Source organism: Mesoplodon mirus (genome assembly GCF_964341445.2).
Source record: "Mesoplodon mirus genome assembly, chromosome: 4".
In the NCBI taxonomy this organism is placed as follows: domain Eukaryota; kingdom Metazoa; phylum Chordata; class Mammalia; order Artiodactyla; family Ziphiidae; genus Mesoplodon; species Mesoplodon mirus.
In genome coordinates, this window is record NC_138979.1 from 155720867 (window position 1) to 155747384 (window position 26518).

The 26518-nt window shown below is 41.4% G+C and overlaps 1 protein-coding gene across 2 annotated transcripts in view; it reads right to left on the reverse strand.

The window, feature by feature from the left end:
• DCAF5 (DDB1 and CUL4 associated factor 5) overlaps positions 1–26518 on the reverse strand; it is a 107996-nt gene that overhangs the window by 44007 nt on the left and 37471 nt on the right. For both annotated transcript variants that reach the window (XM_082619692.1, XM_082619693.1), the window contains exon 6: positions 3293–3506. In XM_082619692.1, coding sequence (XP_082475818.1) covers positions 3293–3506 — 214 coding nt within the window. The remainder of the gene's footprint in view (positions 1–3292; positions 3507–26518) is intronic.

A 26518-nucleotide genomic window follows, 5' to 3' on the forward strand; every position in this document is an offset into this window, starting at 1 on the left:
TATAAAGACCGATATAAGGAAAGGGTAGGCTTTGGAATTTGAAAGCAGCTAAAAAGATCCTGTCTGAACCAGTCAAAGAATATACGTATCAGTCCTGCAGATCATACGATAACTGTGGCAGCTGTTGCTTTAGCCCTGAGTGTGGAAAGTCAGAGCCCATAAATCACCTTTGAGAGACATGTTTCAGGAATGAGACAATAATTTTGGCCTCCTGTGCTACACTTAGAAAGTACAAGCTCAGTAGATTAGTTTCACTGAAAATCCATTATTTAATTCATCCTCCTAAAGCTCCTGGAAGTTGAGCAGGAAAACAGGTACTTATCAATCCTGACTTACAGTTATACAAGGCTTAGGCCTGGAAAGCTAAAAACCACACATTGACCAAAGTACTCAAGATTCACTTCGACAAATATTTATTGTGCTCTCAGTGTGCCAGGCATTGGAGACAAGATAATGATGAATTAGCTACATTTCTTAGTCCCTAAGGAGTGAAGAAAACAGCCAAACATAAATCTCTGTACTTCCTATTCCCTAGGTTATATACCTCTGATAATCTATATAGGGAATATAAACAGACTTTAACTCTGAAATGGATTTGAAGTTAGACTCAATGACTTCCCATACTCCTCTATCCATGGCAAACCACTTATCCCAACCAAAAAGCAGTCTAGTTTGTCAGAAAGGATATATTACCCACAAACTCTTCCCATAGGACAAAAATCATACATAATAGTCAAATCTGAATAGAGAAAATCAAAAGCCATTCAATGTTTTTATCATTATATATAACCTGAAAGGCCAAAACAACTACATCTTGTCAATGTACATAACCAGGACCACCACAAAACACCTTGTGTGGCTCTGCCTATGGCAGTATCTGTACCTGTCCCCCTGTATCTCAAAGTGGGTAATTATAACCTAGGTCAAAAGTTCTCAATCAGGGGCAATGTCTGGGGACATTTTTGGTTGTCTGGGTGACAGCTGGGGGAGATGACACTGGCATCTAGTGGGGAGAGGCCAGGGATGCTGCTAATTATCCTACAATGCAGAGGACAGCCCCACAAAATAAAGAATTATCTGACCAAAATGTTGACAGTGCCAAGGTGGAGAAACCATGGCCTATGTGCTCTTACATATTGGTTAGAGGCCTTTGTTCTGGGTCTTTTAAGGACTCTATGCAGGCAGGTTCTGGTTGCTAACATAGGAACTAAGAGAAAACACAACATCCATTCTCCTTCACCTCTTTCTCCTTTCTCTCAGGGCCTGTGTCTCCGGTAATAAAACCTAATAAACCACTACATTTCTACATTTAGTGCCTGCTCTTTATTGTTCAATGAAATAAAACCACATGCATAAGAGGTTGACAGAAGATGGAAAATCAACAAAATCAAGGAAGAAAGGTAGAGAGGGAGGCAGGGGCTTGGCTGTAATTTCCATAGCTAAATGAAACTAAATCAACCATTCTGCAGAGCAAAAAACTACCTATTGTATTGTGAGTCAGATCATCTCTAGAAACTGCGTCTTTCCACCCAAGAAACAAATTGTCTATAAAAAACTAAGTCTGGGGCTTCCCTGGTGGCACAATGGTTAAGAGTCCGCCTGCCGATGCAGGGGACACGGGTTCGTGCCCCGGTCTGGGAAGATCCCACATGCCGCGGAGCGGCTGGGCCCGTGAGCCATGGCCGCTGAGCCTACGCGTTTGGAGCCTGTGCTCCGCAACGGGAGAGGCCACAACAGTGAGAGGCCCACATACAGCAAAAAAAAACAAAAACAAAAACAAAAACTAAGTCTGTCAGACATTGTGGCCTCTCCAAGGAGATATCGCTTATATAACTGAGGCCACCTAGTGGTTTTAAGTGTAGATTGCAGCTAAGTAGGCCCTAGGACTCTGACAAATATAAATTCTGAATTTAGATATATATTCTCTATTTATAAAAGGGGAAATTCCTAGCCTGGACAACTTAAAATATTTTCTCAGTTTCTTTAACATGCAACTCAATTAAAAAAGCATTTATTGGGCTTCCCTGGTGGCGCAGTGGTTGAGAGTCCGCCTGCCGATGCAGGGGACACGGGTTCATGCCCCGGTCCAGGAAGGTCCCACATGCCGCGGAGCGGCTGGGCCCGTGAGCCATGGCCACTGAGCCTGCGCGTCCGGAGCCTGTGCTCCGCAACGGGAGAGGCCACAACAGTGAGAGGCCCACGTACCGCAAAAAAAAAAAAAAGCATTTATTGTGCTCCTACTACATATGCTAATCTTTAAGCTATGATGTCGGTCGGGGAGCCTCTACCTCAGCTAAGGAGAAAAACCCTAGCTACAGCCTTCAAAAAGCAGGGTCTTCACAAGTTCTCAAAGAACTGTTTCTTTTATGCCCCTTGCCCACAAATAACTTTAAAGCAGTGGAGTACAGCATGTGAGAATTATATGTCAAAGTTCAACATAGTTGATGGATCCAAAGAGAACACTAAGAATTAGCAAGACTAAGGTTTCTATTTTTCCAATCTAGATGTGAAACGGCAATAAGATTTGTTGTGTTTGAGAAGAAAAAAAATTTATCCATTTATTTGATCAATCTTTCTTTATATTTGTCTTTACTCAGCTTGATTACTCAGACCAGTCCAACTGATCCATTCACTGACACCCACTTCAGAACTTCTATGGCCAAGAGAGACAGGTATAGCAAAGGTATAGGTACATTTCTAAACTGCCAGCTCTAAGTCAACATCAGTATCTCGATTCCCAGTAAGACTGTGAAAAGGCTGGAAACTCACAGCTTGGGTTCTCCTTCCCAGTTGTGATACTGGCAATAAAAAGGAAAAAACGTCAGCATCTGGCTTCCTCTCAAAGCTGCTCAGCCCATTTCATCCAAGAAAAAGGTGTCATTCAAAGGGGCTATTCAGGATGTATGTCTCTTGGAGGGTACTTACAGTGTTTCATACATCATTGTGTTTCACTGATACAAAAAAATAGGTGTCTTTTTTTGGCAGGCTAATTTTCCATGGACTTCCTCCTTTCTTTTGAAATGACACACTCTTAGAATCTTAAAATCTGTTCACAAACTTGGCAGAGCTAGGTTGCTCAGAACCATATTGTGGTTTATGGTGTGTGCCTCATATTACTCAAAGGCAGCTCTGATGGTAAAACTCATTATTAAGCCAGAATGTCTCCAAACACTTACTGTTTCCCCTCAACTGTTTCTACCTGACATGGCTAAAGAGAAATAAAGACCAGTACAGAAAGAATGACCTGAGAGGAAAGCATGAGTGTGGGACGCAGGCGGCAGAAGGCACTTACCTGGTCACGATCTCCTGCAAAACAGCAGCTTTTCATGGTACATGAGTTGAAGTAACCCTGATTGTCAAACTGGAACACAGGCAGGCGGGAGTGGATGTCATAGAGCACTGGGGGCAGGCGACGTCTCAGGGCCAGGAGCTGGGTCCCGTTGCTGTTGAATCGCACACTCATGGCACTTTGGAGGGATAGGTTGCCCCCATAGCGCAGGAGAGAACTGGAAGGCAGAAAGCACAGGGATCAGGCATGAGGCAGGCTGGACAAGAGTCTGCAAAACACACTGCATTTTGTACCAGGACCTCCTGTCAGGCTTGCACATCTGAATTTTGGCAGAAAGTTATTTTTATGCAGTGGGCTAGAAGGTAATAAAGAGGACAGGGATGACTCCTTGATTACATTAAAGCAAGTTATTTAAACTGGTGGTTCCCCTCTTCAATCTCTGAAAGGCAAATTACCAGTAAATTTATAGGAAAAGGATAATACAAGCATCTTGAAAGAAGAGACATATTAAAATGATTAGTTCTTTTATTTACCTGAGCTACATAAGCAAATAGATACTTGTCAAGACCCTAGGAAGTCAGTGGTGTCCACACTAACTGGCTAATCATGGATGGTATTTAAGGAATATATTTGTCCTTTGAATTAGAGATACAAGAACCATCAGCCAAAAAAAGATACTCTAGTTTATTCTGGATTTTTAAAAAATAATAATCACTTTATTGCTTACACATTTGTTTTTGAATTTTCAATCTGTTTACAGAGAATTTTTATATTCCATATGGCACGACTCAAGGATAAATATTAAAGAAAAATTTTAAATTAAACACAGAGCAAGCAGTTACAACAATTAGAAAAGCAAGATGACTTGTTTCCCTTTACATTTCCCAAAGAGTTTATATTTAGCTTTAAAATATACTTTGGCTAATATATATAATTCCATTTATCCACCTTCTACTAGAGAGTGGTATGATCTGGTTTACCCAGTATTCTTCTGTAGTTTCATAATGTTCGTAACATGTTTTAAAAGTCACACAGTACGGTTCCAAATAATTTATTTTGATGACTCAGAAGATACTTACAATGTGTTAAGTAGGATGGCAGTGAACATTAACAATTATACAGTACTAAGTAACAAAGGGTGTGTGTTTTAACTTTCTAGTAGTCAGTCTCCTTGATTATGATTACCCGGACACTATTTTATTATAGAGGGATGACTATTCATTGTCCATGTCAACCAACTTTTCTTTCTTTAATTCTTGGAACACCAAATTACTGGTAAGAAAGTGAGATTAAGTATATGCACTGGAGGGACTTCCCTGGTGGCGCAGTGGTTAAGAATCCACCTGCCGGGCCTCCCTGGTGGCGCAGTGGTTGAGAGTCCACCTGCCGATGCAGGGGATACGGGTTCGTGCCCCGGTCTGGGAGGATCCCATATGCCGCGGAGCGGCTGGGCCCGTGAGCCATGGCCGCTAAGCCTGTGCGTCCAGAGCCTGTGCTCCGCAACGGGAGAGGCCACAACAGTGAGAGGCCCGCGTACAGCAAAAAAAAAAAAAAAAAAAAAAAAAGAATCCACCTGCCAATGCAGGGGACACGGGTTCGAGCCCTGGTTCAGAAAGATCCCACATGTCGCGGAGCAACTAGGCCCGTGCGCCACAACTACTGAGCCTGTGTGTCTGGAGCCTGTGAGCCACAACTACTGAGCCCGCATGCCACAACTACTGAAGCCTGTGTGCCTAGAGCCCATGCCCCTCAACAAGAGAAGCCATTGCAATGAGAAGCTCATGCACCGCAATGAAGAGTAGCCCCCGCTCGCCGCAACTAGAGAGAGCCCACGGGCAGCAGCGAAGACCCAACGCAGCCAAAACTAAATAAATTTATTTTTTTTAAAAAGCATCTGCAGTGGAGAATGTTATAGACATGAGGCCCACGTCAGTGCTGTCAACTCACCCTGCTTCACAAGACACTGTGCTCATGGAAAGAGGTTCCAGTAGTTTAAGAAAAAAACGTTTATAAATTTAGGGACTCAGAGCTGGAAAGGGCCTTGAGATACATAAAGGAGAGCCTGCCAGACTTATGTGAAACATTTTTAAGGAAGAAGTTTCAATAGCATTTTACCAGGTGGAAACTTAAAGAGCTGTATGTTACCAGAAGAGATTTAACACTGAATGAATGTAACACATTTTCTTTTATTTCTTTTCTGGCAAGAGAGTAATGGAGAAGTTTAAGGGGACAAGAAAGGAGATATCTCAAAAACAAAACTAAACTGAACTAAAAAAAAAACCGGCAAACAACCAAAAGAGAAAAAGAAAAGTTTATAAATGTGAAAAAAAGGAATTAAAAGTAATTTACAATTACAATAGTGTCTATAGGTTTCATAGAGAATAAATTACTCCCGCTATTAGTGTTAGCGTGCTGGACCATTCGACATAATTGAATTCACAGCTTCAGTTTTTTCAACATGCTGTCGTATCAACCATAAATCCAAGACGTCGTCTTTTCTCTGAAACTCTGATATTAATTTTGGTTCTGAAGACTCTTTAATATGTTCTTTATACACAGTTAAATTTATATCACTATACAGATATAATGAAATGATATGTGGTGTAAATCTTTGTAACTGGCAAAGCGCTATACAAATTAAAGAGATTTTTACTCTAATGTTTTATAAAAAAGAAAGCAGATATCCCATGGGAAAAGGAGGCCCTGGACCACAGTGCAAAGGAAGCTGCCAACCTGGCCTAATCATAAAAACATTCTGCACCACCACTAGCCACAGTGAGTCCTGTGTCCCCCAAAGCAGTCTGCTCACCCGAGGGAAGAACACTCTAGTACCACAGCTATGTGTGGAAACAAGGCTTAGGCAAAACAGACTTTAATCCTCTTATGCTTGGAAGGGAAGTAAAGAGACAAGTGACTTAGAAAACGGTCCCTAGACCTCTAAACATCAAGGAGAAGCCTGGTACTCCTGCAGTCCCCAAGTAATAATCCCTGCAGAGCAATGTTCTTATAATGTCCTAAACACAGGCCACAGTCATTCACATACAGGGAATGAATGATGGGGCTGTTAGAGCCCAGGCATTTCCCTTACAGGGTGTCCTAGCTGCCACAGGCATGTGGTGTTATCTAAACACTGATCTCAAAAACAATGAAAGCCTTTCAATTCAAGATCAGCATGGAGTGTGCAAATAAACCAGTATCTGTAGGACTGAAGAGGAGTTGGGGGTGGGAACAAGACTCAACAAAAAGAAACTTGGTCAGCCACAGCAGCAGGGGATTGCATCAGCTCAGGCATCCTTGACAGGAAAGCTGGGGCCTCTGGCAACACCCTTTCCATTTGTTAACAGGAACTTCCTCTGCAGATTCTAGTCAGGCCTGCAGGAGTCTTCCCAGGACAGGCATCTGGGCCCATCCCATTCCCACCCAAGCTCCTATGTCTGCAATCTGGCCACTCTACAGGGGTCTGTTTGTGGGCTCCACAAGAGTCACTAACTTTTCTCTTAGTTTCTGGGCAGGGAACTCCTATCTCTCACACAGGGAGCGTAGGTACACAGGAATCTCGCTCCTAGAGTGTTTAGGGGTGCAGCTACCAAAAAACTGTAGAAGCAGCTACTAAAACTGAATACTTCATGTTTGGGTGCAAAAATCCTTTCAGAGGGATAGACTGACACCTGAAATTCAGAAAGTGAGCTACATTAACTGTAATTTCTCAGCAGGGGTTCTGCAGCTGGCTCCTCCTGTTGAGAATGGTAAGAATGATCTAGTTCATCAGGAAGAAAAGGCTTAGAAGAGGTTTCCCCTCACAGTCAAGATATGAAGATAATGTCAAAGATCCTGTTGTTTATGATTCCATGGGTAAGATGCATGATAAATCATCTGGGACTTTAAAAAAATGCAGACTGGGACTTCCCCAGAGGTCCAATCTTTAAGTCTCCGCACTTCCACGGTAGGGGGCATGGTTCAATCCCTGGTCGGGGAAACTAAGACCCCACAAGCCACATGGGCAAAAAAAAAACAAACCAAAAAACAAGGCAGGGTCTCAGGATCCATCCCCAGATATTCTAATTCAGTCTGAGAAGTGGGCCCAGGAATCTGACTTTAACAAGCAACCTTAATTAATTATGATGCACGTGACTTTCAAACCACACTTTGAAAAATATGGTTCCATTTTGGAATGTGGGGCGGCGGGTGTAGAGGGGAAGATAAGGTGGAGAGAAAGCAGATTACTAGAGGCTCAGCGAAAAGCCAACTACACAATATGGCACTTTTTACAGCCCCATGTCTAACAGAAGAAAGGACTCTAATTCCTTTTAAGATCAGACTTCCACTCTACCAACAATGCCTGAAATGTTTTTTTTCCTGCCCTCAACACATTCCCTGAAGCAGAAGTTTCTTACTTCCTCTTGGAGAACTGATGGTACCTGTACATAAGAATGCCTCAATCTTAACAGCGGAGGTGCCACCATCTCCACTCCTCCAGAGAAATGGTCACTATTATACACCCAAATGAGATGAGCAGTATCTTGAAAGGACTAGCAACAAGTTAAAATAAGTTCAAATCAAAATATCCCTAGTGGGAGCAGCTGCATAGCACAGGGAGATCAGCTTGGTGCTTTGTGACCACCTAGAGGGGTGGGATAGGGAGGGTGGGAGGGAGACGCAAGAGGGAGGAGATACGGGGATATATGTATATGTATAGCTGATTCACTTTGTTATAAAGCAGAAACTAACACACCATTGTAAAGTAATTATACTCCAATAAAGATGTTAAAAAAATTAAAAAATAAATAAGATAAAAGCAAGTAAAATAAAGTGATTGTTAATAGATTAAAAAAACAAACAAAATATCCTTATAAGAAAAATAAAAGCAATAAATCTATTCCCAGCCCATCTTCAACCAAGAATTTGTCATAAAATGCAACAAGAATGGGGTAGGAGGTGATCCAAGGGTCAGCATGCAAAAGACGCAAGAGAACCTCAGAACATCAGGAAAATATTCCTCACTAGTGTGTTCCCCTGGTTTTTTGCTTTTTGGTTTTTGGCCCCTCAAAAATATTCAATTGGACTTCTTTATTGCTTTGGTGGGATAAAAAGAAAAATTTAAAAAGTCTTTGGCCAAGGCTAAAGTTTTGGAACAGAAGAGAAACAAGCCAAGGCTGTTTCCAGAAAAAGTGACTAGGAGTATCAAGTCCTGCACAAGACAGAGCATCGGTAAACGTTCCAAGATCTGGCTTCATGAACCTAGATTTACATAAATCGATGATTAAGTAATTCATCGACGGTGCCAACAAGATTTTCCAAAGCCCACTGGCATGAATTTCCTCAGAGTTTCTATGTGAAAGTTTCCTAACACCTGTGAAACACTTGGAGTCAAGGCACTGCTACTCCAAATCACAGGCATCAGAGCTGGTATCAGACAACCACAGAGGCAAATTCAATGTCCCACGGGTAGGGGAAAATCTCTCCCCTCCAGTTTCTGCTTTAGGACAGGATGACCTATACGGAATACAGGGGCATTTTGTACTTCCTGTAACACAACCCAGAAAACATGACAAATTCTAGAAGATACTAGAATTAAGTAAAAAGTGAAAAAGTTCAAAAAGTCACAGCCCACATCAGTTCCGTTCAAGGGTGTTCAAGATCTTGGTGATCACTTAACCTTTTCCTTCCTTTTTTTTTTTTAATTGAAATATAGTTGATTTACAACATTGTGTAAGTTTCTGGTGTACAGCAAAGTGATTCAGTTTTATATATATATATATTTTTTTCATATTCTTTTCCATTATGGTTTATGACAGGATATTGAATATAGTCCCCTGTGCTATACAGTAGGACCTTGTTGTTTATCTATTTTATATATAGTAGTTTGTATCTGCTAATCCTAAACTCCTAATTTATCCCTCCTCCACCCCCTTTCTCCTTTGGTAACCGTAAGTTTGTTTCCTATGTCTGTGAGTGTGTTTCTGTTTTGTAAATAAGTTCATTTGTATCATATTTTAGATTCCACGTATAAGTGATATCATATGGTATGTCTTTCTCTTTCTGACTTACTTCACTTAGTATGACAATCTCTAGGTCTATCCATGTTGCTGCAAATGGCATTATTTCGTTCTTTCTTATGGCTGAGTAGTATTCCACTGCATATATATACCACATCTTCCTTTGTTTTCAAACGGTTGTGCTGTGCGTGCACTTGTGGGATTTTACTTCCTCGACCAGGGATTGAACCGATGGCCACGGCAGGGAAAGCGCCGAGTCCTAACCATGGGACCACCAGGGAAGTCCCTACCACATTTTCCTTAACCATTTCTTTTATGTGAGTTGGAAGGAGAAGAACCTGGGTTTTCTCTTTTGTTTTTTCTAACACAGTCCTCAGTTCCAAGATTGAGACTTCTCTAGAGGAAACCAGAACTATTGGACAATAAGCCCGAGAAAGACACACTGTCATTTGTGACTAAACAAACTTATCTTCTTCAGAACATGATCCACTGCCAAGCCTCTCTGGGTTGAAATATAGATACAGGTTCAGTGTCCATGGTAAAATGTCCTTCCCTTTTTGAACATCCAGAAATTTAAGTTTGAATGAGGTCAGCAGAAGTGCTAGACTAAATTTCTGATAAAAAGATCTTCAGGTAATCAAACGGCATATCTAGTCCCTCCATGAAGCAAACATGGATGGTAGGTATTGCAGTGCCTCTAATCTTCACCTTCCAGAACAGGGACATACCCAGAGTTGAAGTGACATACAGTCCACATTTTTGCCTTTGGCTCAGAGGATCCCAAAAGCCACACAAAACCAACCAAGATCTCAACCCTATGCAAGATCTCAAAATGAATTAAGAGGCAGTGCCATAACAGTTTTGTTCTAGGACACTCATGACTTTTCTACAGAATTAGGGACTCAGCATTTAGTCATCTCGGTTCCTCAGATGACCTGCTTATTCAAAACCCCCCTTTACTCTAAGCTGTGGAAAACAGAGAGGGGTTTTGTAAGCAGCCATTTAATCTTTATCTTAAGCTATTCTTGGCCCTACCGTCTGACAGATGTTACATAGCATCAGCCCTGACCTCACAGTGTAGAAAACTGGAGAGGAAGAGTTTAATGAATAGTGGTTGGCAGGAGGAAGAAAAAAGCCAGGGGAAGGGGGAGACTGAGAAGGCAGTTGCTACAGCAACAGTAACAGTGCAGAAGGAGTGGGTGGGAATACAGGCAGACAAACAGGCAGTCCCTGGTGGCAGGGGGAGGAGCTGGGTGCGTGTGCTGACTGTCAGGGCACAAGGCCACAAAGCTAGAGGAATGTTAAAGGGGAAAGAGGCAAAGTCTAGAAAAAATCCTAAGCAGAAGAGGATCTGAAAACAAAAATTACAATTTGGTATCTTCTACAAGAACACTTATGCAAACAGTTGAAAACAAGAGAAGAGAGGAATGCAAAGGAAAGGGGAGAGAAGGCCAAAGTTCTGACCGATGAGACACGATTATAGGAAGATGGCTTATTTCATACAGGAGCCACTTACTGAGAATGTGTCCAAAAACCAAAGTCACCTCTAGTTGGCAATAATATAAATGTCTTAGGATAATGGCTTTCAAACTTGTTTATAGTAAACCTTCGTAGTAAGTACATCTTATACTGCATTCCAGTACACTCACATTTATTTAGCATAAATTCATTAAACAACTTACTGTCTGCTGTGTGCAATGCACTGATTTTCTATTTTCCATTTTCTATCTAATAAATACTGTGACCATCTAAATTAATTTCATGGCCCAATGGATTACTGAAAGAGCTTCCTATCTTACCTCCTTGCTTCAACTCTTGGCCCATGCTTCATTTCATCCTGACCAAGACAGCCAGAGGCATGCTGATCCATGAGTCAAGATCACATCATTCCTTTGCTGAAAATCTGCCAGTGGCTTCTCAGTTCAACCAGGTTAAAACCCAAATTCTTTTTTTTCTTTTTAAGGTTTTAAATTTTATTTATTTATTTATTTACTCACTTACTTACTCATTTAACTTTCTGGCCACGCCACATGGCATGTGGCATCTTAGTTCCCCGACCAGGGATGGAACCCGCACCCCCTGCATTGGAAGCGCGGAGTCTTAACCACTGGACTGCCAGGAAGTCCCCCAAACCCAAATTCTTTATAATGCCAACAATGCCCTCGACAGCCCCTCAATCCCTATGTCTCTGACTCTGCCCCCTAGCACTCTTCTTACCTTACTCTGCTTCAACCACATGATGCCTCCTTCCTGCTCCTAGAATGTCAGACATGTTTCTGCTTTAGGGCTTTTGCGCTTGCAAATCCTGAGGGAACGTTCCTCCCCAGATATGAGCATGGTTCGTTCACTTACCTCTTTATTCAAATATCCTTCTCAATTAGCCTTTCCTGATATACCCTATGCAAAAATGCTACTTCCCCAATGCTCCCTCTCTCCCTTGCCTGCTTACTTTTCTCTACTACATGAATCACCATCTTAAGTACCATATATTTTTACCTACTTATTTTGTTTCTTATTTATCTTTTTCCACTAGACTATTACCTTTTATACCTTTTCCTGTGCATCCCAAGTGCTTAAACAGTGCCAGACACATAATAGGCATTCAATAAGTAGATGCTGCATGATCTAATGGATCATGAGTAGCAATCTGGAAAACCTGACTTAAGAATATTAAACAAAACAGGCTCCACAAAGGTTCAGCTGGCTCCTGACATTTGTCTGCCCACAAAGTCTAATCTTGAGAGGCAAGCAGAAGAGCAACGTAAAAATCAGAGAAATAGCAGGAGGCTTGGAGATCATCTGAGTCAAAGTTTTCTTTCACAGGCAAAGGACTGTGGCCCAGAAAGTAAAATGATTTGCCAATGACCACTTAGGTCTTCTCCTCCTCACTGACACCACCACATGTCCTTCAAATGAGTTAAATTTATCTACCTGCTAATAAGCAGCCAACAAGAAGAAAGACTTTAACAGGTAAACAGGTATCATAATTTTATCTTGTATTTTAAAGCAAGTTTCTGATATTTGTAAAATAAAAGTTCAAAAGGAAAATTAATAGTTAAACTTTAGGAAGTCAATTACAAGCTAAAAAAAGAAAATTTATCTATCAGGTTTCAGAAAGTGGACAGTGAATTCTATAGGCTTTGAATACATGCCCTATCCAATTATATCTAAGAATAGATAGTGATAAACATTTGGACTGATGGATGTACAGAGACCAACAAGATATGTTAATTAGACTATAGCATTTAGGTAATTTTTTTTATACCTTTTTTTTTGCGGTATGCGGGCCTCTCACTGTTATGGCCTCTCCCGTTGCGGAGCACAGGCTCCGGACGCGCAGGCTCAGGGGCCATGGCTCAGGGGCCCAGCCGCTCCGTGGCACGTGGGATCTTCCCGGACTGGGGCACGAACCCATGTCCCCTGCATTGGCAGGCGGACTCTCAACCACTGCGCCACCAGGGAAGCCCTATACCTTTCATTTTATTTTCCAAGTTTTCCTACAATGAACATGAACTTGTGTAATCAGAAGAAAATACATCATTCTAAAATGTCATCTCAAACATACTCCCTCTTTAATTAAGGGTCCACAGAAGATAGCTTTGAGAAAAATATGACAGTGGGGAATTTAAAGAGCTTCTTAACTGAAACTTCAAATAATATGCTGCCCCACAGGATTCTGGTGTAGATGCAAATCTGAAATTAAATCATTGTTTTAAATTCATATAATGATAGTTAAACAAAAATATTCAAAGGACTCTGAAAATTTCAGTGTCCCTCACCATCCTTCTCAATGAAGGCAAATAATATCCCTCCTTTGAAAGGTTTTTAAGTACTAAACAGGCCTCCCTTGGTTAGCACTGGACATAGTACCAGGCTAGATCTGAAACTACACCTAGTTTGATTTCCTTCTGCAGATCCACCATTCCACTTCCCAAGTACCCATACATAAATGGCAAAGTTGTATTACTGGAATAAAAAACTGATTCAAAACACAAAGTTTTTAATGTAGAATTCAGAAACATTAGCAATGTTCTTGGAAAGTGTTCCATACGTGGGCAAATTCATGGATAAATGAAGCCAAGATTATTAAGAGTGTATGAAGACATCCCCATCTAAAACACGTGACTCGGGGCTTCCCTGGTGGCGCAGTGGTTGAGAGTCCGCCTGCCGATGCAGGGGACACGGGTTCGTGCCCCCATCTGGGAGGATCCCACATGCCGTGGCGCGGCTGGGCCCGTGAGCCATGGCCGCTGAGCCTGCGCGTCCAGAGCCTGTGCTCCACAACGGGAGAGGCCACAACAGTGAGAGGCCTGCATACAGCAAAAAATAAATAAATAAATAAATAAAATAAAAATAAAACACGTGACTCACACCAGATAAAATACAAGGGGTCAAACCTAAGGTCACAAAATAAAAAGTTCATACTATGAAGAATTCACTGAAGGAGTCAAATCACAATAGATACCCCTGAAGAAGCAACAAGTTCTTCATTAAATTTAATTTCCAAATATTACTCAGCCATAAAATGGAACGAAATTGAGTTACTTGCAGTGAGGTGGATGGACCTAGAGTCTGTCATACAGAGTGAAGTCAGAAACAGAAAAACAAATACAGTATGCTAAATGCATATATATGGAATCTAGAAAAATGGTACTGATGAACCTAGTGGTAAGGCAGGAATAAAGATGCAGACATTGAGAACAGACTTGAGGGGGATGGGGAGGCTGGGACGTAGTGAGAAAGTAGCATTGACATATATACACTGCCAAATGTAAAACAGATAGCTAGTGGGAAGCTGCTGTATAGCACAGGGAGATCAGCCCAGTGCTTTGTGACCACGTAGAGGGGTGAGATAGGGAGGGTGGGAGGGAGACGCAAGAGGGAGGGGATATGGGGATATATGTATACATATAGCTGATTCACTTTGTTATACAGCAGAAACGAACACAACATTGTAAAGCAATTATACTTCAATAAAGATGTATAGGGACTTCCCTGGTGGCGCAGTAGATAAGAATCTGCCTGCCAATGCAAGGGACATGGGTTCGAGCCCTGGTCCGGGAAGATCCCACATGCCACAGAACAACTAAGCCTGTGTGCCACAACTATTGAGCCTGCACTCTAGAGCCCACAAGCCACAAGTACTGAAGCCCACATGCCTAGAGCCTGTGCTCCACAACAAGAGAAGCCACTGCAATGAGAAGCCCGCACACCACAACGAAGAGTAGCCCATGCTCGCTGCAACTAGAGAAAGCCTGTGCGCAGCAAGGAAGACCCAATGCAGCCAAAAATAAATATATTAATAAATAAAAAATTAAAAATAAAGACGTATAAAAAAATTAATTTCCAAGATGTTTGTGTGTAAATTGTATCATCTAATCCTTACATTAATCCTATAAGGTGGACAGTGAAGGTAACATTATTCTCATCTCAGATTGGAGGAGACCTAGGTCCTGAATGCTTATGTGACTTGGCTTTAACCATACAACAAATAAGCAGCAGAAATAGGGCCAACAAGTTGTATTCTGCTTCTTGGTTCAACAAGATTTCACAGAATACACTGTGGAGATGTATTATTCCACCCAGCAAAAAAAAAATAGCATCATATAACAATGCATCAGGGCCAGAAGGATTCATCTAAGTAATTCACTTCATACCCTTCCCTGTAGTTCAGTAACTCATATATTCAGGCATGCCTTTACTAAATAAACATTTATTGAATACCTGCTAACTATTCTAGACAATATGCTAGGCACATGAATTTAAAGATGAAACAAGATGAAAAGACACTTTCAAGAACTAATCAGGGACAAGAAAACCAACAGTTTCCTTCTATAACATGAATAGTGTTCTAATAAGGGGAATATGTGCTGTGAGAGACATAGGAAGAATATCTACCCTCCACTGGGTACACAGGAGGGGAAGCACTCACAAAAGACTTCCTAGAAGAAAAATCTAAGCTGACTCTTAACAGAGAGAGTCAGAGAGTTGACTCAAGTTCTTAACTGGCAAAATAAATGAGATAAATCTGGATATGTTAATATATAGATAAATCCCCAACATACACTGATGGGTGAAAGAGTCAAGTTGTAGAATAACTGCATAGTAGTACATCATTTGTGTGAAAAGCATACATGCATATAGAAACAGAAATCATATATTTTCTATGGGGACATGTATAAGCATATAAAAGCAAAGAAAGAGTCCTGGAAGCATATACTACAAACTCCTAACACTCATTACCCCCAGAGGAGGGGCAGGGGACCAGGACTGGAAGAGGTAGTCAGAAGGAACTTTAGCCTTACTGACAGTTTTAAAAGGAGAATGTTACTGTGTGTTACTTGCATTTAACTTTTTATTTTGAAATAATTATAGATTCAGAGAAATTTGCAAGTAAATTTTCTTGTAAAAAGAATTTGCAAAGAATAAAAATCATATGATCATCTCAATAGAGATGCAGAAAAAGCTTTTGACAAAATTCAACATCCATTTATGATAAAAACTCTCCAGAAAGTGGGCATAGAGGGAACATATCTCAACATAAAAATATGATAAAGCCCCAGCTAACATCATACTCAACAGTGAAAAGCTGAAAGTGTTTCCTCTAAGATCAGGGACAAGACAAGGATGCCCACTCTTGCCACTTTTATTCAACATAGTTTTGAAGTCCTAGCCATAGCAATCAGAGAAGAAAAAGAAATAAAAGGAACCCAAATTGGAAAGGAAAAAGTAAGTCACTGTTTGCTGATGGCGTGATACTATACATAGAAAATCAAGAAGGTTCTTTGAACCTTTACCCAGACTCTCCCAATGTTACCACCTTGCATAACTACAGTATGATATCAAAACAAGGAAATTTACATTGGTACAATCTATAGAGCTTACTCAGATTTTGTCAGTTATACATGCACTCATTTGTGTGTGTGTGTATGTAGCTCTGTGCAATTCTATCACTTGTATAACTTCATGTAACCACAATACTTATCTGTACCATCACCACAAGACTTCCTTGTGCTACCCTTTTATAGTCACATCCACCCCCTCTACCTCTAACCCTAACACCTGGCAATGACTAATTTGTTCTCCATCTCTATAATTATATTATCCCATGAATGTTATATAAATGGAATCATGCAGTATGTTTCCTTTTGAGATTGGCTTTTTCACGTAGTGTAATTCACTTAAGGTTTATCCAAATTGTTGCATGTATCAATAGTTCACTGTTTTTTATTGCCGAGTAGTATTCTATGGTATAAATGTACGACAGTTTTTTCTGTTTTTAAACTATTCACCCATTGAAAAACATATGGGTAGTTTCCAGCTTTTGGCTATTATGAATAAAGCAGCTATGAATGTTCATGTTCAAGTTGCTGTATGAAAGTAAGTTTTCCTCTCTCTTGGATAAATGCCCAAGATTGCAACTGCTGGGTAAGATAATAAGTTCATTTTTAATTTATAAAGGAACTACCAAAATATTTTCTAAAGTGGTTGTTCTATTTTACATTCCCACCAGCAACGTATGAGTGATCCAGTTTCTCCACATCTTCAGCAGCGTTACTTGTATTTAATTAATTAATTTATTTTTATTTATTTTTGGCTGCACTGGGTCTTTGTTGCTGCGTGCGGGCTTTCTCTAGTTGTGGCGAGTGGGGGCTACTCTTCTTTGTGGTGTGCAGGCTTCTCATTGCGGTGTCTTCTCTTGTTGCGGAGCACAGGCTCTAGGCACGCGGGCTTCAGTAGTTGCAGCACGCAAGCTCAGTAGTTGTGGCTCACAGGCTCTAGAGTGCAGGCTCAGTAGTTGTGGCGCACGGGCTTAGTTGCTCTGCGGCATGTGGGATCTTCCTGGACTGAACCTGTGTCCCCTGCGTTGGCAGGCAGATTCTTTAACCACTGCGCCACCAGGGAAGTCCCATTACTGGTATTTTAAAAAGCTAAGCTAAGAAGTCAGTCAATGGGGACTTCCCTGGTGGTTCAGTGGCTAAGACTCCACGCTCCCAAAGCAGGAGGCCTGGGTTCGATCCCTAGAGAACTAGATCGCACATGCCCCAACTAAGAGTTTGCATGCCGCAACTAAAGATCTCGTGTGCTGCCAACTAAAAGATCCCTCATGCCACAACTAAAGATCCCACACGCCACAACTAAGACCTGGCACAGCCAAATAAATAAATAAATAAATAAGTCAATCAATGTATTTTATTTTATTTATTTTTTGGCTGCGTTGGGTCTTCGTTGCTGCACGTGGGCTTTCTCCAGATGCAGTGAGCAGTGGCTGTTCTTTGTTGCAGTGCCTGGGCTTCTCACTGCAGTGGCTTCTCTTTGTTGCGGAGCACATGCTCTAGGTGTGCAGGCTTCAGTAGTTGCAGCACACAGGCTCAGTAGTTGCGGCACATTGGCCCTAGAATGCTCAGGCTTCAGTAGTTATAGCGTGTGGGCTCTAGGGCGTGCAGGCTTCAGGTAGTTGTGGCATGCGGGCTCAGTAGTTGTGGCTCATGGGCTCTAGAGCCCAGGCTCAGTAGTTGTGGCGCATGGGCTTAATTAGTTGCTCTGCAGCATGTGGGATCTTCCCGGACCAGGGATCAAACCTGTGTACCCTACAATGGCAGGTGGATCCTTAACCACTGCACCACCAGAGAAGTCCAGTCAATGTATTTTAAAACAAAAGACAAAACCAGATATTTTTGGCTTCCTTATGGATATACACAACACCATCTATGAAACATTTTTGTAACCAAAAAAAACAAAAACAAAAAAATCGAACCTGAACCTGTTTGAGCCCCTAGATCTAATACCAATTTATGGAAAAAAATGGGATAAGAGGCAACATGCTAAATGATAGTATAAAAATGCAATCAGTACAGCTGTCCCTTGGTATCCATGGGGGATTGGTTCCAGGACCCCCCATAGGTACGAAAATCCGTAGATACAGATACCGAGGATGCAAAGGGCCGACTGTATAACCTAAAATGTGAGAAATTCCATAAAGTAAATAATCCAGTTTCTTTAACAAGTAAATTACAAGAGAAAAAATGAAAGGTAGGAGTATCTATAGATTAAAAAAAACTTATAAGCCATGTCAACTAATTGCTTTGTACAGACCTTATTTAAATCCTGATTCATAAAAACCAATTGTAACATTCATGAGGCAGTTAAGGAAATGTAAACACTAAATATGTAATGGTATTAAGGAATTATTGTTAATTTTTTAGGTATGATAATATTGATTATGTTTTTTAAAAGAATTATCTTCTTTAAAATGAATTTATTTATTATTTATTTATTTTTATTTTTGGCTGCTTTGGGATTTCGTTGCTGTGCACAGGCTTTCTCTAGCTGTGGCGAGCCCGGGCTACTCTTTGTTGCGGTGTACGGGCTTCTCACTGCGGTGGCTTCTCTTGTTGCGGAGCACAGGCTCTAGGCACGCGGGCTTCAGTAGCTGTGGCACATGGGCTTAGTAGTTGTGGCTTGCAGGCTCTAGAGCGCAGGCTCAGTAGTTGTGGCACACGGGCTTAGTTTCTCCAAGGCATGTGGGATCTTCCCGGACCAGGGCTCAAACCCATGTCCCCTGCATTGGCAGGCGGATTCTTAACCACTGCGCCACCAGGGAAGCCCAAGAATTATCTTTTCATGGAAAGTAATCTGGCAGTTCCTCAAAAAGTTTAACACAGGATTACCCTATGATCCAGCAATTCCACTCTCAGGTATAGACCCAAAAGGACCGAAAACAGGTACTCAAACAAATACTTATTCATGAATCTTAAAAGCAGCACTATTCATAATAGCCAAAAGGTGGAAACAACTCAAATGTCCATCAATGTGTGGATAAACAAAATGTGGTATATGTATCCATACAATAGAAAATTATTCAGCCATAAAAAGGAATGAAGTACTGCACTGATACATGCTACAATGCGGATGAATCTCAAAAACATTATTCTAAGTAAAAGGCCAGACAAAAGGTTATATGATATATGAAATATCCGTAATAGGTAAATCCATAGATACAGAAAGCAGATTGGTGGTAGCCAGAAACTAGGGGAGGAGTATTCTGGGGAGTAACTGCTTAATGGGTATAGGTTTTATTTTGGAATGATAAAAATGCTTTGGAACTAGACAGAGGTGGTAGTTGCATGACACTGTGAATGTATTAAATGCCACTGAAGTTTTCACTTTAAAATAGTTAATTTTATGTTATGTAAATTTTATCTCAATTTTTTAAAAAGAATATCTTTCAGAGATACATACTAAAGTATTTACAGAGGAAATGATATAATGTTACATGGAAATGGATCCAAAATAATTGGGAAGGGAGGTCACAGAGGAAGAATAAATGAAATAAGATTGTCAATGGGTTAATTGAAGCTGGGTGCTAGGTATAATGGAGTTTATTTACAATTCTACATATATATATATATATATGTGCATGTGAATTTTTTAATGTAAAAAGCTTTTTAAAAAGAAGAAAAAGTCAAGATTTGATTTTAAAGTAAAGTGTACTTGATTTAGGAATCTGATATCACCTCCTCCTGAATAACAAGAGTTGGGGAGAATTAAAGGGAGAATATGAACTGGAACATGCTTCCACAACTCCCATCCATTCACCAGGCATTCCCCAGATGCTCTGGTCTGAAGCTAAGTCTCTTGCTATAAAAAGGCACACTGGTGAGAATGAATGGACACAGGGAAGCTCTGGCCTAAAGCCCAAAGACCCTGGGTCCAAATGAACACAGCAGCAAATTCAACAGACCTCTGAATAATCAGTTTCCACCTTGAAGGATAAGCAAAGTTGCCAGATCACCTGGGGTATGTATTAAAAAATGGCAGATTCACAGGTTCCGCCCCAGATCAACAGTTCAATCTTTGGGTCTGCGCTTCAGGAAGCAGCATGTTAACAACCTCCCCAGGTGATTCTGATGCGCTCTAAAGTTTGAGAATCACTGGGTTAGGATACTGGGGCCCTGGTTATCTTCTAGTGAACAAAGCTGATTCTAGAGCTCCACCTTGTGGCCCAAAAGCCAGAAAGCAATTTTGCCAGAATCCTTGACTTCCATATATCACTAGTTGACAGGTGTCCAAAGCCCCAGAAGAACCCTTACAACCTCCTCTAAGGATTTATTCCCTACAGATGACATTTTGATCCATGCCATTACACTCAGGGAGTTAATGAAAACATTACAGAAAGCTAGCTTTGAGAACACATACTATTTTGGGATGAGTGTAACACTGTACTCATTCAATATTTACTGAGGGTCCATAACATTCTAAGCACTGTGCTAGGCAACAGAGATTAAAAATAAATAAAACGTGGCTCTGTCCTTAAAAATCCACAGAAAAGGGGTTTCGCTGGTGGCGCAGGGGCTTCCCTGGTGGCGCAGTGGTTGACAGTCCGCCTGCGGATGTAGGGGACACGGGTTCGTGCCCCGGCCCGGGAGGATCCCACGTGCCGCGGAGCGGCTGGGCCTGTGAGCCATGGCCCCTGAGCCTGCATGTCTGGAGCCTGTGCTCCGCAACGGGAGAGGCCACAACAGTGAGAGGCCCACGTACCACAAAAAAAAAAAAAAAAAAAAAAAAAATCCACAGAAAAACATGAGCATTAATAGTACAGATTAGGACAAGTGTTTCCTTCCTGAGTAATTCCTGAGCACTGGAAGGAAATAACAGACATAATACTGGTCTGTCTGGAGATAAAACATAGTCACAGTAAAGATAATCAATGATGGCAAAAGCAGTGACTGAGACATGCAACATGAATGCCACAGGCCATAAGCATTATACTTTACAGAGGCTCTAGAGAGAGAGATCCCTTCTGCTAGAAGTGAGGGCAAGCTTCATTCATTCAGCATGTACTCTGTGCCAAAACTGGGCTAGATGCTGGGGACACAGCAAGTAAAGTAAGCTTTAAGAGTATGTAACAGGGAGACACGGCAAGGACATCTGCACTGATGGGCTTCCATTTGATTTTGGACCTTGAAGGGTAACTAGGATTTGAATAGGAAAAGAAAAATCAAGAAAAAAGGAGAAATTCTCCTCTATGTGTGTTTGTATGCAGAGGAGGAGTTACAAGGGGAGAAGGGACACTGGTACCAGCAAAGGGGCTGACTGCTTGCGTAACAAGTTTTTATCTCATCCAGTGAACTAGGTCATACATTCATTCCCGAAAAAAACATTTTCTTGGAGCATCCCGCATAATTGGTTCTGGGGATATGGCCATGAACAAAGATAAAAAGCAGCCACTAAAGCTTCTGGGTAGGGGAATGGCAAAAGTGATGTTTAAGGACATGTGCTATGTGCCAGAAGCAAGAGGCAGGTTAAGAAGCCAGTGTAGTCAACACCTTATGGAAACAGTGATATGGACCTGAAATAGGGCAGGGGCTTTAAGAACTGAAAATAGTGGCCAGGCACTAACACAGAGCAAGGCTGGTCATGGTAGAGGGAGGGAGAAACAGAAGAGTCAAATGGGACTCTAGGATTTTAGCCAGGATGAGTACAAGAGTGATGGCGACATTAATAAAAATACAGAACTTAGGGCTTCCCTGGTGGCGCAGTGGTTGAGAGTCCGCCTGCCGATGCAGGGGACACGGGTTCGTGCCCCGGTCCGGGAGGATCCCACATGCCGCGGAGTGGCTGGGCCCGTGAGCCATGACCGCTGAGCCTGCGCATCCGGGGCCTGTGCTCCGCAACGGGAGAGGCCACAACAGTGAGGCCCGCGTACCGCAAAAAAAAAACCAAAACAAACAAAAAAAAAAACAGAACTTAAAGGTTTACAGTTTTAGGGGAAAAAAACAAGTTTTTATTACAGTCTTCAATAGATGGGACATTTGCCTGAGTATTGGATATATACATATAAACAGTAAAGATGGGCGAGTGGGAGTGGAGAGAGAGAAAGCAGAGCATAAATGCCTTTTCGGGCCTTTGAAGTTGAACACTTGGGCTCTATTTTCCCATAATAGTATGAGCAGCCCTCAAATGCAATGTGGCAGAGATTGCCTAGCTGTTCAGAAGGCAAGGAGTTACACTTAATCTGGTCTCTACAGAAGTAGGATTGGCACAGGCTGAGAGAACATTTAGGCCCCAAAGCCAGGTGAGTTACTAAGAGCAATTCCTTTCTGAGAGCAGGAATTTGCACTCATTACCCATTATCAAATGTGTTATTTACACAACACGTAAAAGCACCAGCTTATAAGGTAAGTCTTTACAGGAATTCCTGGCTTGCACTAGTTTTATTATTGAGTGGGAAAGAACCACTCTCTTTATTATCCTTGTCAAAGCAAGACATTGTTACCTGTCACAGAACTAACGGTTCCTGACAAAAACTGACAAACTAAAGATACGAGAAGGGAGAGAGGTGGTGAGTGAACAGACAGCTAAAACAGGCAATGAAAACGGTGAGACAAGGAGAGTAACAGCAGGGAAAACTTCAGTTTTCCTGAACGCTTTGGATGTTCAAGGAGTTCAGTTTTGAAAACTGTTCAGAGGCCACTTCAATAGTCCAAGCAAGACATCATAACTGGGATGTTGGCAGTGATAAAGGAGAGGATGGTTGTGAAAAGACATCGGCAGAAATAATCTAAATGAAATAAACCAAACCTCGCCCAAACTTGCAATGTATACTTGTATATGTGAAGTTTTCTCTTATCCAGTCACTTATACTCAAGTTCCCCAGCTATGGCCCCCTCATTTCCACTAAAATTCCCAAAGCAGACCCTCAAACTCCAATGACTACATGACCAGGGAAGTAACATAAACGAGAGAAGCACACCTGGATTAAGACATCAAGGAGTGGTGGAACCTGTAACACATCCCAAAGGTTTAAAGAGGAACCCATGATTCAACTTCGGCTGACTGTTGCCATGTGAGAATAAAGGTCCAATGATATCAGATCTTTTGACTTTTTCAACAGATGTTAGAAACTGTGATTTTTTTCTGTGTAATCTTCTAAACACTATTACATCATGTAGGCTAAGCAAAATATCTCCATGGGTTGAATATGGCCTATGGGCAACTAGTTTACAACCTCTGTTCTAAAGCTTTACAAAAGAAAAATTAAGAGCATGTGTGGGTTTCCAGGGTTAGGAGAGTGAGAAACATGGGAAGTCAGCATGAAGACTGGGGCTGGGCCAGAAGACAGTGAAAAGGGAGGCAGAAAGTCTAAAGGCCTCAGACTCTAGAGTTGGATAGGCCTGTATGAAAAAAATTTGAGAGGAATTCTGACAAATTTCAAGGAGGCATAGATGAAAGGAAACTAGAACATACAGGGGAGGATATAATACACATATATGTATGTTATTTCACCTCTCTGTACCTTGACTTCCTTATCATTAAAATAGGAATAATAGAATATCTATTTCATAAGGTTGTCATAGGATTAAATAAGGAATGATTCATATAACTGTCATTATCCCCAGCATGTAATGCTTAATAAATATCAGCTATTATTTATTATTATGAGGCACCCAGAGGTGAAGTAACATGCTCAAGATCACACAGCTATTAAGGTACACTGCCTGGCTCTGCACCCAGGATGTACTTCAGATCCTACACTCTAAACCATCAAACTCTCTGCCTTCCTTTACAATCCATACAACAGGAAGTCAGATCAGATGATAACTGAAGTCCCTTCTAGAGCTGACACTTTATTCTACCAGCCAGCCCTCTAGTCAGCTTATTTCAGGGCAGTAGTAGGACAAACATGAACTTGTTCACACTCCTACAGGCTAACTGCTAAAGTGGAGAGACACAGCTTAGGCTTGGGATAGGGCAGGGAAACCATTCCAGCATGGAACCACCCATAATGTAAGCTAGGAAGGAAAAGATATTCAATGTGAGCCCCCCTTATTGTTCCACGGAGATATATTTGTTTCTAGGGAGCCAGTGGGCCATTTGAATAGGCCCAGAATTCACATGTGCCCAAGCTACTACAAGCTGGAAGTTACTTAGAAGCCTGCTAAGGAACCACAACAGGCTCTAAATCAAATCTTTAGAACACTGAGCGACTCATCCTCTTGGGGTTCAAGGGTCTCTATGAGAACCTGGTTAAAGCTCTCCTTGTCCCTAGAAAAAAATGCCACGTGTGCTCACTCAGATACACAAGCACACATGATTTTACCTGCAATTACAAGGGGTTCACAAATTCCCTAAAATCTTTCCCTAGACTTTAAGTATCCGTGAAATAGATCATCTCTCCTGTTCCAGGCTTGTCCTCCCAGGCAATTCAGAATTGTCCCAAGATCTGGGTTGGGGTTTCTAGGCAGCTGTGTTTAGGAGACAAATCATCCACTGCAACTCAGCATAATTAATCCTGCACGGAAAAGACAAAGGGCCATCTCTTTCTCCTCACACCAACTTGCACTGAGAAAATTCAAACAGAAAAGATCTGCAGTTTAATCCCCAAACACTAGTGGATGTGAAGAACAGGAGGACCTCAAGAATATTTCATACCCTTTTCCTGCCTCATATCCATAAAACCTTAGAAAAGTTGAAAGAAACAGGTAAAAACATCCTAGTCTCCACAGCACTGTGCTCCTCCTTTTATTCCAAAAAAGGAGTCAGTCAAGATTGCCAATTAGCTTTACTAGATGACTTTTCTCCCACATGGGCTTTGAAAACTATAGGTTACCAAAGAAACCACATAACCTCACTCATAAATGAAGAAGTAATCAAAACAAGAAGATATTTTTCCCCCATAAGACCTGCAACAGTTTAAGTGTTCATGAGGGTCTGGAGATGCATGTAGCCTCATGCACAGTTGGTAGGTTTGTAAATCAGTGCAGCCTTTTGTGGTCGTGGGAAAATTTGACAATTTTTATAAAAAGTGTAAAAACGTACACTCTTTGTTTGGTGCAGCAATTACCTAGATATTTTTGCAAAGGTAGGCCAAGACAGATGTGTGACCAGAGTCAGTGAAGCATAGTTTATAATGGCCCAAACAGGAAACAAGAAGTGTGGTTGTTGGGTACATCATATGAATGGAATACCATGTAGCCAATTAACAGAATGTGCTAGATTTGCAAGTGCTTATATGAAAAAAGCTCCAAGGCATATTATTAATTGAAAAAAGAAGCTGAGCACAGTGGTTTTATTATGTGGTTCCTTTAGTCTAAATTCTTTTAAGGATATATATTCTTTATGTGAGTTACACGCATTAAGTTATGTTCTGGACAGATACATAAGAAACTGTTCACTGTAGTTACCTTTGGACATAGTGACTAGAGACCAGGAAAGAGAAGCACTGTATTGATGTAAAACATTTAAAAAACATACAAGCAACAGAGATAATCTTGAGATGGGATTTTCTTTTTCTATCTTTTTTTTCTTTTCATTACACTTTTCTGGATATAGACCTTAAATCTAATAAATGTTACTATAAAAGTAAAGCAGAAATCTCACTTAGAATTTTTTAAAAAGAAAGAAGCCATGTTTAGTGAGGAGACAAGTAGAAAGGGGAGGAGGGCCCAAATATAATGCACAGTAAGAAGCTGGTAGAGGAAAATCGGGAGAAGCATTAACGTTCAACCCCCCTCTTCTCTCAAGACACTGCTGACGTCATGAACTACTCAAGCTTTCCACTGGGGATGAATTGAATTGCTCAGGGCTCACTCCCGTTGCCAGCTATTCATTCTCAGTGTGGGAGATAGCAGGTTGGGAGAAAGCTGGCATCTTTAGTCCAAATTCTGCCTTTTGTGATAAGGACAAGGCAGAACAGTTGTTCCTGAAGAGCCCGAAGTGGCAGAGGAGGCTAGAGCCGAACACAGGAGATTGTCTCAATGGCAGAGAACAAGCCTCCCTCAGCACACAGCATAAAAGGCACAATAGGGGTCCTGCTACTACCCGCATTTCAGCCACATGGAAAAGGAAGAGCCAGGTGCATAGGCTACAGAGAGCAGGAGAAATCTCTGCTGCCCTATGGAGCCTCAGGGAGCCCTGCTCAACACCAGGGATCCCCTTCTGGGCTACACAGATCTGCCATAGATCCAACCTCATCACACTACCCCATGGAGAGAAGTAGCTAGAACTAAAAATCACCAAGGAAGATAATCCTCTGTACTCAATTGCCCCTTTCATCCAAGGCCCATGAAAGAAGTCATAACCTCGCTTACTTTCCATGATACTCTTCCGCAATAGTACCTTAAAGTGGGAAGTTACCTCCATGTAGAATTTTCAGAGGAGCTAGCAATGCATGCAAATCTTTCATAAAGCAAGGTTTGGCTTCATGCACAGATGCCATAAAAGGTCATCT